This window comes from Ursus americanus, chromosome 27 (genome assembly GCF_024610735.1).
Source record: "Ursus americanus isolate L20-20 chromosome 27, mUrsAme1.1.p, whole genome shotgun sequence".
NCBI classification, from domain to species: Eukaryota; Metazoa; Chordata; class Mammalia; order Carnivora; family Ursidae; genus Ursus; species Ursus americanus.
Window position 1 is genome coordinate 39,319,469 of NC_142153.1, and position 17,914 is coordinate 39,337,382.

The following is a 17,914-nucleotide window of genomic DNA, read 5'->3' on the forward strand; positions in this document are numbered from 1 at the left end:
TGTGTGCGTGCGTGCTGTATCACTCACGGCAAGAACAAAAGTAAACCACAGCAGCCATCAAGCAAGAGTTCCCATGTCGGGACCACTGTACACTCCCCGTTTTGTCCACTTACTGGATTCACTCACAATGACCTTCGCCCCGTCTGGAATAAAAACGCACCAGGAGGCTGGCCTTCGCCGGATTAATTTACCGGTTTTCAATCTATTTCCCTCACTAAGAACCGACAGATCATGTGAAAAACAGTTACCATATAAAATACTCATTTCAGTGTTTTGAAACACTTATCCACATATATGCTTATAAAAGCAGAAAGAAACACCTGGAGGCTTTCTTCTTGGTGCCTGAACACATAACTGGAATGAACTCCGGGCTCAGAGACACAGGAACTGAAAGCAAGAAATGGTATCATTTCAAATAAAGCACTTTTATAAAAGGTCAAGACAGAGTCTTTCAAATTCCGCTGTCTTGGCCTTGGAGTCAGAATCCGTGTGTTCCTCACCTCTGTCCCCAAATCACAAAGGCTGGGGACGGCTAATTAATGGTCACCGTGGGAGTGGAGACAAAAGCGGTGTGGAGGGTTTAAAATCCGAGGTCGTGCTACTGTTAACAATGATCACAAATTACCCCTTCTTTAAAATACTTGCACGGATGCACTTGGTGTATTACACACCTTTGTAAGGGCCACCAACTAATTAGAGATATTCAGATTCCTCGTACTGCCATCCGTTATTATTTTATTATTACGCCAAGGAAGAGACCCACTGAATCCAGCAGGTGATTTTCTAACCAGACTGGGCATCCGCCTTTGCCCTGGAGCTAAGGACTCATTAAGTTAGCACCAATCCTGACAGCAGCAATCGTATGGAAGCGCAAAGAACAATCACCCCGACAGAATTTACATGCCATAGACTCAACCAGATGTTTAAAAAAAAAAGTGAAGAAACCTCTGTACCACTGTGACTTTGGTTTGCCATTTTATCTGAGGCTGAATTCACCTCATAAATGAAGGAGAGCTCAAAACCAACCAGCTCGGTCAAAACGGCTGAATCTTAAGAAAAAGTGCCTGGAGTCTTGGCCAATATTTTCTTTTTTTTTTTTTTTTAAAGGGCTGAATGGGCAAGGCTTTCCAGAGGCTGCCCCCGCTGAGGACAGGAAGACAGCCGAGAACCCAGGGGGGGTGAAGCCGCTCCGGGGGGCGGGAGTGCTGGTCAGGCTAGGCCTCACTCCCCTGGGGACGCGGGAAGAACACTGCGTCTGTAAGACCTCAGCGACACTGAGGTGAGCGGGACCCGCAGGCACATGCTCCCGTGCTTCCCTCACTCTGCGCTCTGCCAAAGCCCTCAGCGTTCGAGGGAGTCCCTGCATACATCACCCTACTTCCCAAACGCCAAAGCCCAGGCGAGGAGGTGGGGGCTAACATTCGTAGCATCTGCAGCCTCCTGTCCGTACTCGGCCGAGGATCAGGAAATGAAGGCACCTGGGTGGGAGGTTTGCTCTCCTAGTTCTGCGTGATCTCGCTGGTTCTTACCAGCATCGGAAGCCCTGACAGTCTACAAAGTGGAGAAGAGTTTAATGGACCACAAGGTGCCCGAGGGCAAAGCCCGGTTCTGGATTCTGGGGCTGGAGCTGCAAGACGAGCTCACCGCAGGGCCTCCACCATCACTCAGCGCCGTGGCCCAGTGGCATCTGGCTGAGATGAAGTTCACTCTGGCCCCCTTCCTGCCTAAAACCCTCCAAGGGCTGGGGCTTACAGTGTGTGTGCGTGTGTGTGTGTGTGTGTGTGTGTGTGTGTGTGTGTAAAACAGTTGCGCACTTGACTGTTTCTTGTACTTCAACAAAAAAAGATTTTGTTTTGAAACACACCCTCCAGCGGTTTGGGAACAAAGCCCAGTGTCCTCTCCCTGGGGAAAAGTCCCAGGGCCCCACCCTTGGTCCCTCCCTGACAGACCACCGTGCCCTCTCCCCAGGCTCACCCCTGCTCCGCCACTCTGGACTGTCTTAGCCCTCCAAGCGGGTTCCTACGTGGGGGTCCACGGCTAGCAGTCCGGGGCTCCCCCTCACCCACCCACTTCAGAGGACATGCCAGTCCTTCGAGAAGCGTCCCATCTAACTCCGGCCCCGACATCCTCCCTTGTTCTGTTCTTCGCAGCATGTTCCACACGTGCTAGCGCTGTAGTTATCTGCGGCCATATTTGTTTGCTGTCTCCTTCCACGGAACCAGGGATGGGGCCTGTCCTGTTCCGCAACCTATTTCTAGCACCGAGTCTGGTCTGGGGAAGGCGCTCGAGAATCTTTGGGGAATCAGAGCGTGCCGTTGGCCACAGGTCTCTGAGCCTCAGTACCTTCATTTATAAGATGAGCGCCACGTTCGTGGCAGGTTCTGAGGGGACCCGTGAGGTCAGGTCTCCCGTCTCCTTGTTCCCAAGTGAAGAATAACACTTTTGTCCATGTGGCCGCTTACTGAAAGCTGGAGAACCACTAATCAAGGGGGGGAATCACTGGGGGGGAAAACCCATTTCATCTACTGGAGTCTCCTGGGAAGTCACTCTTGGCCTATTTTCTTGAGGCTGACCCATCAAAAGTTCCTTTATCTGATCCTCAAAGGCCTTTATTCTCAGCCCTGAAGTCTGGGGGCTGGAACTTTGCATTTTGAGATGGTTCCAAGACCTCCTCCCACTGACTATGTTACTTCAAATCACGTTTTACAAATTTTAGACCCCAGGGGCTGCTCGTGTAGAGAAAAAATGAGATGTCAAAACAGTTTACCTATGATGTTCACCGTACTATCCACTTCATTTTTTATAGCTGAGGTCAGGACGGCATACTCAGGAGAAAGATCACTCACTCCATTACTAAGCCCCAAAGATGACTCAACTGGTTCTTGCTAGGAAGAAGAAAAGAAAAAAGAATTGAGAATACTTCCTTTCCCCTCCTTTTTCTTAGCTTAAATTCTACCCTCTGTCTACTTTTTTTTTTTTTCCTTCTCACTGCTGGAGTCACGATCATTCCCTGAATGCATTCCCTACGAATTTAAATCAGACTGGAGCTAAAGCAGCACATTTCTGCACGGAATATGCTGCCAGGTATTTGCCTACTTTCGTTTTCCTTTGAGGAAAGGGTAAGAGCACATCTGGTTTGCTTTTATGAAAGGCTTACACCTGTAGATGACAGTTTGGGGGTTCAGCGGGGCTGTGTAACTGTGGAAAGAACCTCGTGTCTAGCTGCCAGCTCCTCCTTCTCGGAGGGAGGGAGCGCTCACAAGGGTCAACTCCCGCTTTCTAAGGAAGGAATCCTGCCACTTCTTTTACCATGACTTCCGAGGAAAAGGTCTGCCTCCACCATTGGGCCAAGAACAGGAAGTCAGGGGACTCTGTGAATGACTTCTCCTCAGGTAAGGTTTGCCCTGGACCCTGGCCACTTGAGCACCTGTCACTGGGCGGGTGGCCGGTAACATGGGCCAGACTGCGCAGAAGGCCACCTCCCCCAGCGGAGTCCAATTGGGCAACCCCACCCCGTGGCTTCACACAAATGCCTTTCGAGTGTTCGAGTGTCTGAATGTCCCAGCGGGCCCGAGAGGCTACTCATTCCTAACTAATGAAGCAACAAGCTCCTCGTCCTTAGTGTAGCTCTTACTTGTGTTTATTCAAGTCCCTGAACCCTCCAACCTCTGACAGAGCCAAGCACCTGTGGGGGAGCCAGTCCCGAGGTACACATTGACCTTCAGCATGTTGATCAGAGAGCTTTTCCTCAAGGTAAGATTGCACCTGCATCTATGATAGCAATCGAGTCAGACAACAAAAGCCACACAGCACAGCTCCTTTGGGAAACCAAGATGGAGAGTGGGGCAGAAAGAACACAAGACGGGAGCAGAAGATCGTCAGAGGGAGATATGCCTGTGCTTTGAAAAATCCAGAGTGGTGGGCATCTCTAAGGCATGTGGGGTGTACTTACCAGTCTATTTCTGTGCTGCCTGCAATCAGTGATGAACCCCCTCCACCCACCCCAAATCTTGGGGAAGCCACAGAGGGAAGGAGGGGGAGTTACCTGCTCCTGCACGACCCCACCCCGGCAAACTCCCACATGATTACCAACTGTAGCGTGGAAGACATCACTTCAGTACGTAGCTCGGTGCTCACACAACTCCCACGTGCATGGCTGACAGGAGGCACCAAAGGGCAAACAGAGGAGGGGCCCAGGCCAGCCCCCCTTTCTCCTGGAGCACCTTGCATTTCCACCTTTTACGAGGCCTTTCTGGGGAAAGTCGTGTGCCTGTGACTTGAGTCTCCATCCCTCCTCTTCCTTTATAGCTGAACTTCTGAACAAGGGTCTGCCCTTCCCACCTTCGCCTCCTCCCCTACGCCGGTGTTAGAGCCTGCGGTTGCTCTGGCCGCCACTCCAGCCTCAGCCTCAAGCTCCGGGCTCCTGCAGGGCTGGCATGACAAGCCTGTTGTCTGTCAGGCTTTGCAGTCGCACAGGGGTCAGAGCCTGGCTCCTCCACTGCACGCTGGATGCAGGACCTGACTGAACCCTCTCGGAGCCTCCTCCAGGGCCCTGCAGACAGTGGTAAACTGAGGACAGAACGGACCCACCTCCCAGGGATGATGTGAGGATTAAATGCGATAAATAGGCACCTGGCACTTACTCTCAAGTTAATGCTTTCCATTACGCAAGCGTAAATAAAGACGGCCAATAAAACTGCTCTCAAGTACGGTGACCTGTCCTCAAGTTCTGTCCCTCAACCCCACATCCAACAGGGAGGAAGGACTGCACTGTCCCTCTTGACAACATGACTGTCCGATGTTACTACAATTCTCTGCCTTCTCACGGCACCTGCCTCTCTCGCTGCCTCCTCGGGGCTCCTTTCCCATGTCTCCCCCCGCCCCCTGGTCATGCCCCTGATTTCATTCCGCCACTTCCTTTTCCTCGATTGCCCAAAAGGAGACACGTACAGAACATCTGAAGGAATTATCAAAAGACCTGCTAATCTGTATGGGTTTCTTTTGTTGTCAAGTTATTTATTTATTTATTTATTTTACTCATTCTGCTTCTAGGTTTCTGATAAAAGTAATGAGGCAGTCAGACTTGCATATATTTAAAAACCTAAATTATTCTGATCTCAACTGAAGGCCTCTGAGTTTCACATGATCTACCGTTTAATTAGTGGCAAGTGATACTTCTACCACTTTCCACTTGAGAAAACTATGACTCAGAGACTAAATTAATTTTCCAAGATCACACTACTTCTAGCCTAAGGAGCGACAAGAACTGAACTCAATCTTTGGTTCCGCAACACGAGCCTATTCCAGGAGCTTTCTGCCTTCACGGAGCCCGCCCGAATCCCAACAGAGATTCAGACAGAACTATTGGTCTTCCTGCCACCCCATCCCTCCCTTGAGTCCTGCACTCCTTCTCTGAGAGAAGTCTACCAATGGAGACCGAGTCGGACTACTTCGGACATGGTTTCACTCCTCCCATCCCACTTCAAAAAAATGCCCTGTTGCTTCTGAAGTCTTCAGTGCAAACCATCTCGTGGGTACGGTCACTCTGCAAGGCCAGGAGAGTCAACTGCCCAGTGAGATGTAGTCAGCATCTCTTCAAAAGGGCTCCACTCGGGGTGCAGAACAAGGACCTTCACTGTACTCAGTGAAACCTCAACTACATACCTTTTTTTTAAGCAAGGAACTCAACTTAAGAAAAGGGGTGCACGGGGCGCCTGGGTGGCACAGCGGTTAAGCATCTGCCTTCGGCTCGGCGTGATCCCGGCGTTCTGGGATCGAGCCCCACATCAGGCTCCTCCGTTGGGAGCCTGCTTCTTCCTCTCCCACTCCCCCTGCTTGTGTTCCCTCTCTCGCTGGCTGTCTCTATCTCTGTCAAATAAATAAATAAAATCTTTAAAAAAAAAGGGGGGGGTGCCCAGTTCTCTACGGAACCTGTGCAGACAGCTCTTTGTCCAGCGTCTCCCGGCCCTGTATGGTGCCCACTCCCACCCTGTCCCCTACCTTGCTGTCCCATGGCCTGGCCTGGATTCACCCTCAGCCGGCCTCCTCTTTCTGTTCCCTTTCTGACTTTAGACATCGGCCCTCCCGTGAGTCAACTAGTTTTGGTTTCCAGTCAACTACTCTGGTTTCTGCCCCAAAGAAAACCAAACAGAGACTATGCGGAGGTTCAGACCCTTCCCGGCGCATTCACTCTGCCAAATCTTTATGCCCAAGCACCTTTTCTCTAAAGTTTGGCCTGCAGTTTAAGGGTTTGGGGCAAAAGCACACTGACACAAGAGAGTCAGTCCAAGGACAGAAGCCACTCCCTTGAGACCTCTAACGGAACACATCCTCGACTGGTCTCAAAAGCTGCACTTGCTGGAGGAATTGGGGTGGGCCCGAGTCAGAGGACAGAAAGGGCCACTGGGCCTCTACTCCCAGTCCACTCCACCTCATCCCTGTGCCACAGCCCCTTGTCTAGATGTCCCTTTCCTTGAGGCAAAATGCAATGGCCGTCGGAACTTTTCCATCTGCAACCCAGCCCCCGCTGCCGGAGATGCCCTAAGTCATCTGTGCAAAGCCGGTCTCCTTGCAGCCAAATTTAAGGACACCTCTAGGTCTGTCTACTAACTGAAACTTCAGGCTGACAGCTGGGCTTCATAAAAGTAGCCCAGGGGTGGGGCGCCTGCGTGGCTCAGTCGGTTGAGCACCCAACTCTTGATCTCAGCTCAGGTCTTGATCTCAGGGTTGTGAGTTCAAGCCCAGTGTGGAGCCTACTTAAAAAAATAAAAATAAAAATAAATAAAAGTAGCCCAGAGGGAATGCACATTCCACATCATGAGGCCGCTAGTAAAACAGGCTGACACTTCCTGCCCGGTCCTATGACACCTTCCTCCCTTCCTCCCTCCCTCCCTCCCTCCCTCCCTTCCTTCCTTCCTCCCTCCCTCCCTTCCCTGGAACTTCATTCTCTTCCTACTCTCATTGCAACCTCCCTGTGACTTCTCTCCTTGGTTCCCCTTCCTCTTCGTCTTGTGCTTGAGTCTCCGTGTCCCTCTCGCACAGCTTCTCCTTGGACGAGGCACCTGCGGTCAAGGCCTGCGGTACCATTCCTGCGTACGTGACCACACCCCTGCGCTCCCACACTTACCTGAGCTCTGGGCCCACTATTTCCCACTTTCTACCTGACATCTGCTTCAGAGAGCTCTCAGTCATCTCACACTCAACACGTTCCAAGTTAAACTCATCCTCCTCCTCACACACCGTGCTCCACTCCCAACGTTCGCTCATGATCCACTCCTGTCTACACCCTCTGCATCCTCTCCAACGTCTCCCCCGCTCCGTTCTGAGGGCCACCATCTTCATCTAACTTGCCACTGCGCTCTTCTCCCCTCCTTCCCTTCCTACCGCCAGGAGAAAGCCCTTCCCCCTTAAATATCAACTCTGTCATGCTCCGCTCTGCCTGAGGAGTTCAGCCAAGCCTTACTGCACAACATCACCCATCCAGCTTCTTCAGCCCCCCAGCCTTCGGGCTGAGCCCTGAGCAGTACCCTCCCGAGCCGCCAGGGGCGGGGGGGGGGAGTGGGGGCCAGCACCAGGAGGCAGGCAAGCCCTCTCTCCTGCTCCATCCGGGGCAGCTCTGACCCCGTCTGTGTTTCACCGGGGCTGCCAGTGTGTGTTTCCATCTGATTAACGTTTGAAAACTGAAGCCCTCTTCCAACCAATGACAGGATTGCTCCAGTACCAGCCCTGGCAGGTGGTCTTCGGACAGTGACAGGGAGCATGTTGCTTTCGACCCGCTCAAGTCACCGTTAGAGCCCACAGCTCGATTAGAAAGTTCTGCTAAAAACCAGTACCTGCTTTTCTGTAACTTCCACCCAGAGGTCTGTGTTCAGAACTAATACAGACCGGACCTGCTCTCTGCCAGGTGACCTGCTCTCAATTGTCCCTCCTCAAATACAGTTCCCATCACAGCACCCATGCTTTGATCTGGAAGCACTTTTTAGTTCCAAAGCGTGCATGCTTCATCTGCAAACAATCCTAGGAGGCGGGAAGTATTCATTTCTGATCCTCCCCGCCCACGGTCTTTTGTTTCCCACTGTTGCCTCACGCAGACTCCTGCTCTAATTAAGCCAGCTTCCTGACTCATCCAGGGAAGACCAAACAGCAACTCTAACTTCCTGGCCTTCCTGTGATGCTTCTGGAGCTGGGGACGGACCACCATGTGACTCAATCCATGCCCCAAAGCCTGGCTCAGTCCCACGGCTTCCTAAAGGCCCAGAGCCACCAGGTGTGGTGAAAGTGTGGGTTTGGGAGCTGGACTGACCTGGATTCAAATCCTGGAAGTGCCACCTTGGAGAAATTACTCACCTCCCTGTGCCTCTAATTCCTATATGCAAACAGGAGATGACCTGCCCACCCCAGGAAGAGCTAGATGACATATTAATTAGAGCTCAGAACTTGGTAGGGGCTCAAAAATGTCCGCTACCACCCCTCTGTTTATCCCCTTCTCTCCTTACTGATCTTGGCCCTGTGACATTTTTCTGGAACATGTGCATGCACTGATGACACACCATATAGTGTGTCTTCGTCTTATTTCCTTCGATGGCCAGTGACCCCCACACAGGCAAGGCCCGGCTCAAGCAAAACACAGCTCACTGAGTTCAGAGCCTATCTAGCCACAAAGAGAACACTGAGGTATATGGAGGCCGAGTTTCTGCACCTACTCCATGGCCAGTAGGCCTCAGTTTCCCAGTCTTGGGGAAGCTATCTGCTGAGGGAACACAGCAGCATGGAGATAAATTGCCTGAGTGACCCCCCCAAAAAATTCTGACACGTAGCCCACATGGTCTAAACATCATTTGCTAGTTAAAACTTCAGCTGGAACTGAATGAAGACTGGGAGGAGCTTTTCCCAATAGCAAATTTTCCCACCGGGTTCCTACACACGAGACACACGTTCTCAGCGGAGGAAGCCCGTCTAGTCTCTCCTGTCGCACATCTGCACAGGGCGTATTAACTCAGAGCTGAGGCGCTGCGACAACGAAAAGTAACATATTAACAGCTCGGTAAGGATAAAGTCCTTCAACCGTACAATTCCGGACAAGCTGGAGAGTCCTCTTGGGAAACGTTCTACGGAAACATCTGATGAACACTATGGCCTTAGCTGTCCGCAACCACAGAGCTCGGGAAGGCTACTGGCCTTCTCTACGTTGAATCGCCTGCTTTCTGCTGAAGCAACAGCGTCCCTCTGAGGGACAAGTCTCAGGTACTGACCATACTGTCGTCACCGGAGGATTTCACAACAGACACTTTGCCGGGACGGAACTTGACCCACACACTTCCATCTGAGAAGGAAGCTCTCACTTGCTTCCCTGGGCCACCACGGCCATGCCTCACCCAGGGCTGCCCCTTCCACAGCTTGCTCAACGGAGCAGCCATAGGGAAGACACTGCCATGTCCTGGGCTTCTGAGAACAGCCCGTGTCATCAATTCTAAACTGCGCGTCTCCTCGAATGTCCACAGCCCTAAAATAGGATGTGCCTCGTAATCAATTATGGGCCGTGGTTTCATTGCAAGCAGTTTTTCTTGCTTAGACATACCTAAACTAGTGGTATTCTCTTATTATTGGCGTCTCATATCCGATGGGGTATGGAAGGTACGTTTGAGCAACATTTGCTGAAAGTGAACCTCGGTGACCCCACTCTCACTGTCTATTAACTGAGATTGGGAAATTGAACCTGCACTGCCGTGTAAAACCCCCGCTCGTGCCTCACACGTTCTATTTATTTGTACACCAATTTAGTTATCGAAAGTGTATTATCTGTTCTGTACCAGGCATTGAGCTAAATGCTACAAAAATAGTAGTAAATATGACATAGTCATACTCAAGATTGTAGCAAACTCTTCAAAGTCACCTATTTGTGGGGAAGTCACACTTTTCTGACTAAACAACACTCACTAAAATGTAGGCCCCAGAAAAAAATCCAAACTCTGAGAAACTTGATACAACTAATAACTAGTTGTTTTTTTTTTTAACTGCAAGGAAAAATAAATTTTTAAAAAAGTGATGTCAAAGGAGACCTATAGATTAAGAAAAACCGTAAGAGGGACGCCTGGGTGGCTCAGTCAGTTAAGTGTCTGTCTTTGGCTCAGGTCATGATCCCAGGGTCCTGGGATCGAGTTCCACATTGGGCTCCCTGCTCTGTGGGGAGCCTGCTTCTCCCCCTGCCTCTGCCTCCCTCTCTTTCTCTGTCTCTCATGAATAAACAAAATCTTTTTAAAAAATTAAAAATAAAATAAAATACAAAAATGTAAGAGACATACCTGCAAATCACAATATGTGAACCTTATATGGATTTTAATTCAAATAAACAGACTGTATAAAAATGACATCATTCATGAGTCAACTGGCAATCTGAACCCTGACTGGATATTTGACGAGATTGAGGAATTACTGTTAATTCTTCAGATGCAATAATGATACTGTGTTATTTTTAGAGAATGCCCATATTTTGAAGGTATATACTGAAATAGTTATGGGGGAAAGATGATACAATGTGGGATTTGCTTCGAATAGTGCGCTGAACCATATGAAATGGTTTTTGTGAGTCAAAAATGGCCGAATATTGGTCATCCCTACGGGCTGGAGGGACAAGGATGGAGGCACCCACTCCTGAAACAAAATAGCCACGAGCTATTCATGTGGAAACTGGGGTGACGGTCACAGAGAAAATTCTCCTCAGTCGTTTCCTTCCTGTGTGCATAAAATTCATCCACAATAAAAAAGTTAAAATGAAATTAGGTCTCAGTACTGTGCTATATTTAAAATAAGTCGCAAACTAAAAATATTTAGAGTGAAACTGGACGTGTCACTACTGAAATATTCTGCTGAAAATATTTGTTTTCCACTTTGAAGGGAAGGTGAATATTTCTGAAACTTTAACAGTTTTATCTCAGCTGCCCCTCAAATTCTATCTACCTTCACAAGTCTGACTTTAGATCAGAAGTAAATATTGTTGTATGTTGTCTGACTATTTGGACCAACCAGCTTGTTTTTAAACATCGTGCTGTCTGGACAGTTTGGGTTGCTCCTTCGACAGCGATTTTGGGTTAGGAATCAGAATACTTGGCATGACCACGTGACTCTGGCCACGTGTCCACCGCCCTTGGGCCCACGTCACTCAACTCCCTTGAACCTCAGTTTCTCCATCTGCAAACCAAGTGCCGTGAACCCTAAGACAATCTGACGACCTTCTCTCTGACGGTCTGCAGGCCCGGGAGCGTGGTGTCTGCTCTTCCCTTAGCAACCGGAGCTCGTCCTCAATTTTGCACAGGTATTTGGCTGTTCTCTGACTCTTTGACAAGGGCCACGCCATCTAGGCACAAGGATCCTCATACCGCAGGGGACTCCAGACCACAACAGCCCTACTGGGAGGCTCACACACACGCACGCACACACATCCCTACGGAAGGGCCTGGGGAGTCGCGAGAGCTAGTTCTGCGGTGGCGCAGAGAGAGCTAGTGAGAACCACACTAATAGGGTGTTCACACGGACCTCCATGCCTCCACCCTGAGGGCCTGTCATGGCATACAAGCATAACACAGAGCTGATACACTTTAATATAAGTATATAATACTTCGTAGACTTTCAGATCTATTTAATAGCCTGAAAACCTAATAATGTGATCAGAGAGTAGCTGGCTGCTGGAGCTCAGCAAGAACGAAGGGACCAGCTGGCCACCGTCGTGGGGACCAGATGGAGGTTGGGGTCCAGCTCAGTGTGACTTTGTGATTTCATTCATAAACTGCTCAGTGAAACTGGATTAAGCAGGGGATACGTGTACCGGAGTCTGCTCGAGGGGACAAGCCAAAGAGAAGACATGAAAAGCACATAAAACACAAGAGCCAAAGAAGAAAGATTAAATACTTCCCAGAGATCACGTTACTTGGTTTTATGAGACAGAACAGGAATCATTAAAATGGTCACAACTTTGGCTTTCTCTCTGAACAACCAAAGATTACCTTGATGTGCTTAACTCTGTCTTCTTTTTCTGTCTTTGGTTTCTTTCCTGTGGCAACAACAACAAAAACAATAGTTTGGGGTTAATTCATGAGGAACGTACAGAGAACCATTTCCCCGCAATTCTTTCTGGAATTCTCGAGGAACCCGTACACGCTTTAATCCACATGTGGTCAAAATTCCACATGTTTCCCTGACCGCCTTTGGTGACCCGACGGTCACTTCCCCCAGCCAGGCAAAGGGAAGACTGTCAACCACAGTGTGGACAAGTGTTCTCACCTCAGAGTGACCACAGATGTGGAACTAAAGAAACCTCAGAGGTATGACGATATATATTACATGCCCATTGTTTTAGTCAGCAAATACCTACCTTTCTTAGAAGGTCGCTCAGATAAGGGCAACATCCGGTACACTCTGAATGCATTGTTCCCCTTCTTTATACTTTTATCCTTGACTTCTTCGATGTCAGGCAGAGAGTTCATGGCACATCGAAAATTCGCCTTCCATGTTTTTGGGTCAGGTTTATCTACTCCTGGTTGATGCTTTCCTAACAAAATAGCCAAAAGAACGAAGGTTAAGAAAAAGAGGGGGAAAAATAGAGAGAAGTTTCTGGAAACATAGGCTTGCTGGATGGGTAGTACAGAGATCCCTGTTTAATTTCAGGCTACGACAGTGACAAATTGTTTTGGTTTACCTGGGACCGACACCGAATTCCTGGGATGTGAGAATTTTTGTTTTAAAACCTGGACAGTTCTGGGCAAATTGGGACAAACTGGTCACCCCAGCTCTACCTAAGAGCTTGAGAAAAAATTAATAATGGTTGAACGGAGAATCAAGGTAAGTAACAGAGAAAGCCGGCAGGCTAGGGACGCCTTCAAGCCCAGATAACTAGAGTGTCCCTTTTCCAAATGATTCTCAAATATTAGTAAAAAGTCTATGCTTGTAAACAGCGCTCCCTACTCAAATTCTGTTATAAATGAATATATTCTTGACTACGTTTTGGAGAGATAAATTCAAACCAAGTTTACCACTCCAGAACAAGTAAGTTCATGGGGAACATAATCAGAATCCCACATTTACAGGAAATTTAAGGACAGTTTCCATAGGATGGGCAAAGCATCACTTCTGAGTGATGGAGTTTGTGCCCCACGTGTCCTGGATGTGTCTGGGGACACGCCACAGGTTTTTGAGAGCTATCTTCATGAGTAGTAGTAAAAAAAAAAAAACTTTTTCAAATGGCTACCACTGTATTGTATAATCGAAATTTGTTGAGAGAGTAGAACATGGACCTTCTCACCAAAACCAAAAGCAATCAAAGGCAAATATGAGAGGTGACGGATGTGTTAATTAATTTGATGGGGGGAATCTTTTCACAGTGCATACATCAAATCATGGGAGGCCTTAAGTATCTTACGATTTTATTTGTCCATTATACGTCAGTTAAAAAAGAAGAAGGTACCCAGGCGCCTGGGTGGCTCAGTCAGTGAAGCATCTGCCTTCAGCTCAGGTCATGATCCCGGGGTCCTGGGATCGAGTGCCCGCATCAGGCTCCCTGCTCAGAAGAGAGCCTGCTTCTCCCTCTCCTTCTGCCCCTTCCCCCCAACCCACTTGTTCTCTCTCCCTCTCAAATAAATAAATAAAATCTTTAAAAGAAAAAAAAAAAAGAAGGAGGTATGAAAGCACCAACAAACAGGGTCTGCTTCTATACGCGAAGGGGGGGGCTTTAATACCTGTATGGATCGCCCAGTTTCTAAAGAGTGGTGCATCTTTTTCCACATCCCACCCATGTCTAGCCGCGTGCATCCAAGGGATCTGGAAAATCTTCTTTTCCTGAAAAAAAAAAAAAAAAAGACTGTAGCCATGGGATTCAGACCACCTTTACCAAAGGTCCTTACATCCTAGCCAGTAAGATTCTCTGTTAAGTGACACTGGGTTTGCCGAGTGTCTACAATAAAATCCACTAGGAACCAACCCCACTTTGCCACTGGGCCCCAGATCTTGACAGTCTATTCTGGAAAGATTCAGAGTCGTGTGGAGTCTGGCAGAATAGGAATGCATTCCGAGGTCAAAGGAGCTGATTTTGGGATATACCTAATGTGTTCCATTATTTGTGCCATTTTTTCTTAAAGGACCACTGAGAACTGCCCATGGACTGAAACTTCTAATGCTTATTATTATCATTGATTTCCACCATTTGCTAGAGAGGAACTCTAGTTGCCTTAGGTAAATGAAAACTTCGGCGACTTTCCAAAATTACACCCATTTGTGCCGCTGAAGGGAAATCGGGGTTCTCTGAGGTCACTGCCACAGAGATCAAATACCTCAATCGACTGGGTGGCCAACAGAAGAAGAAGATCTGGTCTACTGCCCTGCATGAGACAGCGGGAAGTACACAAAAGATGTATTAAGTGTGTGGAGACGGTGCTACTTTTCTAGAGAAAAGTCTCTTGGTACAATTCTTACAGTAGACCCCTTCCATCTCTCTTAGCGCCTGCCCAAGAGGTAACTCAAAATAGCTTCAATCAACCCTGGCGCTTAAACACAGGATTAGAAACTAGCGCCTTGGAAATAAAGTCTCACTCACGTGCAACTTCTTCAACCAGCTCTCCCAACAGTCCCAGCAGTTACTAAGTTCCCAAGGCGCTTTACACGTGACTGCCCACGTGTTCACGTGGTCTCGGTTTTGTTTTTTGCGAGAACCTACTGAGCTCCATGTATGTAATTATCTCTGCCTTACAGTTGAGGAAACTGAGGAACAGAATTTGATTCTACAGCCGAGGAACTTGTTTAGCAAGTGTCTACATTCAAAACCAGGCCATGTGACCCCATATTCCATCACATCATCACACCACACATTGTCTCCCAGAGGTCAGATTGAGATTTCCCACCCTATGACACATCTGTTGTCTTGACTTCTGTGGAAACCAAGCCCAGGAAAACTGTGTATTTTTAAGCCCTATAGTTAGTTCAGGTAGTTTCTAGGTACGGGGCTCTGAGGAAGGAAAGAGAATGTCAGTAGGGATTTTCCACCATGTTGGTCTCACCCAATGAAAGACAGAAAGGGTCCCAACTGACCCCAAAGGGACTCAATGCCTCTGTAGAAGCCTGAACTAAAAATATTTCAGAATATTTGAGAGTTCCCCAAAAACTGTTAAAAGGGAAAATTCTACTGTATTTAAAACTCAGCTAATAAAGAACTGAAAGCGAGAGACTTTTCATAAACCCCTCCTTGTTCATTCTGCATCATGCACTGAGAGAGCACGGTTTCAGGTTAGCCATTTCCAAAGGGCAGGGATCAGCCGAGGGCTGAGTGAAATTTTATTTTTTAATGTAGATGAAAATCAGAGAGCAGAGTCATTTCTGGCACTTTTTGATGTTTACGTGAAAATGAAAAAAATAAATTTATTTCGGTGAAAGAACTTCTCCCGAAAGTTCAACCGGAGCTAAAGGTTTGCGCGTAAAGATGCAGACCTTTCACAGAATCTGGTGTGGCACATTTTTGGCACATTTCTGCAGGTCAGAGGAGTTCCAGACGGGACACGATCTAAAGTCTATCTCATAAAACGCAAAGTTGATTCTGATAAGATCTTTTTCAGCATCTGCATGCCGGCAGCTGCGTGAGCACACACGGGTGCACACACACCCCCTACCAAATCTAGTCTCACAGAAACTATGCCCAAACCACGAACCCACAAACATAATGACTAAACCTAGCAATTATCCACCATACATCCATGGATCCTCTTTCCTGGGCAAAAGGTCTGAATGGACCTTCTCGAAAGAAGACAAATAAATGGCCAATAAGCACATGGAGACACCCAACATCACAAATCATCAGGCCAACGCGAATTAAAACAACAAGATACCATTTCCTACCCCCAGGGTGGCTAGCGTAAAGTATTTAAATAAGTAAATAAGTAGCTGGTGGTAAGGATGTGGAGAAACTGGAGCCTTCCTACATTGCTGGTGGGAATGCCACCCCGTGTAGACGCTGCGGAAATCAATTTGGCTACTCCTCAAAAAGCTAAACACAGAGTGCCCACGTGACCCGGTAACTTCACTCAGAGTCTTACAAATAGGCGTTGACACAAGTATTCATACATGAATGTTCGTAACAGCACTACTCTCAATAGCCAAGTGTCCGTCAACTGGTGAATGGATAAAGGAAACGTTGTACATGCATAAAATGGAATATTATTCAGCCACAAAAAGGAATGCAGTATTGAAAGGTGCCACAACACGAATGAACCTTGAACATCACGCTAAGACAAAGAAGCTTCCTACAAAAGGCCACATACCAAATGGCTCCATTTATGTGAAATGAGCAGAAAAGGCAAATCCAAAGAGCCAGAAAGCAGATTAGTGGACGCCTTGCACAACGAAAGGATCTGAAATGCTTTGCAATGGAAAGTGACTGCTTAATGGCCAAACCCCAAGTGTTTCCTTTTGGGGTGATGACAATTATGGCATTACGGTGGTGATGGTTGTACATAACACTGTGAGTAAACAATGCCACTGAACTGTACATTTAAAAATAGAGTGGTAAATTAAAAAGAAACCACATGTAACTTTTAACTAGTTTTTCGTATTGCAAAAAATAAACTGCTAATAAACGCATCACATGTATCTTTTTTTTTTTAAGACGATGCGGAAAGATAAAGAAGGTGAGACTCGTTTTAAAACTGGAAGAGATTCTGACTAGCACATATTCTGGTCATCGATCAGTGTGTCCTATGGGATGGTGACGGCGTCACTCTGTGTCTGCGCAGACTCTGTGAAGCCCTGAGCGCCCCATCCACATGGTCTGTGCACATCGTGTCTGGAGGGACAGCATGTTCCAGACCCTGCCCGTGTTTTCAGAGGGAGGACTCTGGCCACCTGAGGGAAGGAGAGAGTAAGCAGTGCTTGAGTTGAGAAGAACATTTAAGATTATCTTGAGGAATGAAGAACGTACCTTGGCCCCAAGTGGCCACGAGCTCTCTTCACTTCCTCTGCCTCTTCTCTCCCCCAGTACTCGTAAGATGTTCCAATTTACTCTGCTATTTTTGCTTGGACTCCTTACCTTGTTCTGAGACGGCCTGACATGTACACAAGCACAAGCCTCCTTTCAAAGTGAACAGAAGGATAAGGTCTGAAACTACGTGGTGACACTGAACGCTTGGGAAGTGGCCTCGGCCCTGGGGTCCAGGCCGATCTCCCATGTGCAATGAGCGTGTCAAGAACCAGAGTGGGAATCAATCAGAGCTACGAGAGAAACGATGAACCTGGCTGTGGCTGCCTCCTTCCTTCCTCAAGACGGCCCAGAAAAACCACAAGCAAGCATTTGGACTGGTCCAGCACGGACCTGGTCTCTTCGACAAGTCAAAGGCAAGAAGGGGCTACTGTCATAATGAGGACAAGCAGGAGACACTTCAAGTAGGAACAGCCTTCCGGATTCTGACTGAACAAACCAATCGTAAAAACACATGCTGGGGAATACGCAAGGCATTCTGCATACGGACGGAGCAGCGATGATAATACAAATTAAGATTAATGATGAGTAATTTATGGTTATTCAATTGATAATGGTATTGTGAATATACAGAAAACGGTCTTAAGTCTTAGAGATGTATGCTGTCATGGAGTTGTTTTCAAATGACACACACACACACACACAGAGATTTTAAAGGTTAATAATTTTTAAATCTGGATGTGAATTCTGAAACTACATGAGAATTGGCTATACTATTCTTTCTAGGCATTAGGCTATTCAAACCTGCTGTCTGTTTGCAAACACTCATAATAAAAAGCAACGGGCCCAAGCCACGGCCCCTGCAGGAGCTCGTGATAATGCCGCCTCACCAGACCTCCTCACGGCTCCTTCGGAGGACACACGCCGTCACCACCGTCCTCAACACGTACGGAGATTAAGAGATGG

General features: G+C 47.9%; 1 protein-coding gene across 4 annotated transcripts in view; it reads right to left on the minus strand.

The window, feature by feature from the left end:
* IRF2 (interferon regulatory factor 2) overlaps positions 1 to 17,914 on the minus strand; it is a 79,197-nt gene that overhangs the window by 17,694 nt on the left and 43,589 nt on the right. For all 4 annotated transcript variants that reach the window (XM_045785822.2, XM_045785824.2, XM_045785823.2 and 1 more), the window contains 4 exons: positions 13,728 to 13,827; positions 12,368 to 12,544; positions 12,000 to 12,046; positions 2,768 to 2,885 (listed from right to left, as the gene is read on the minus strand). In XM_045785822.2, the coding sequence (XP_045641778.1) occupies positions 2,768 to 2,885; positions 12,000 to 12,046; positions 12,368 to 12,544; positions 13,728 to 13,827 (442 nt within the window). The remainder of the gene's footprint in view (positions 1 to 2,767; positions 2,886 to 11,999; positions 12,047 to 12,367; positions 12,545 to 13,727; positions 13,828 to 17,914) is intronic.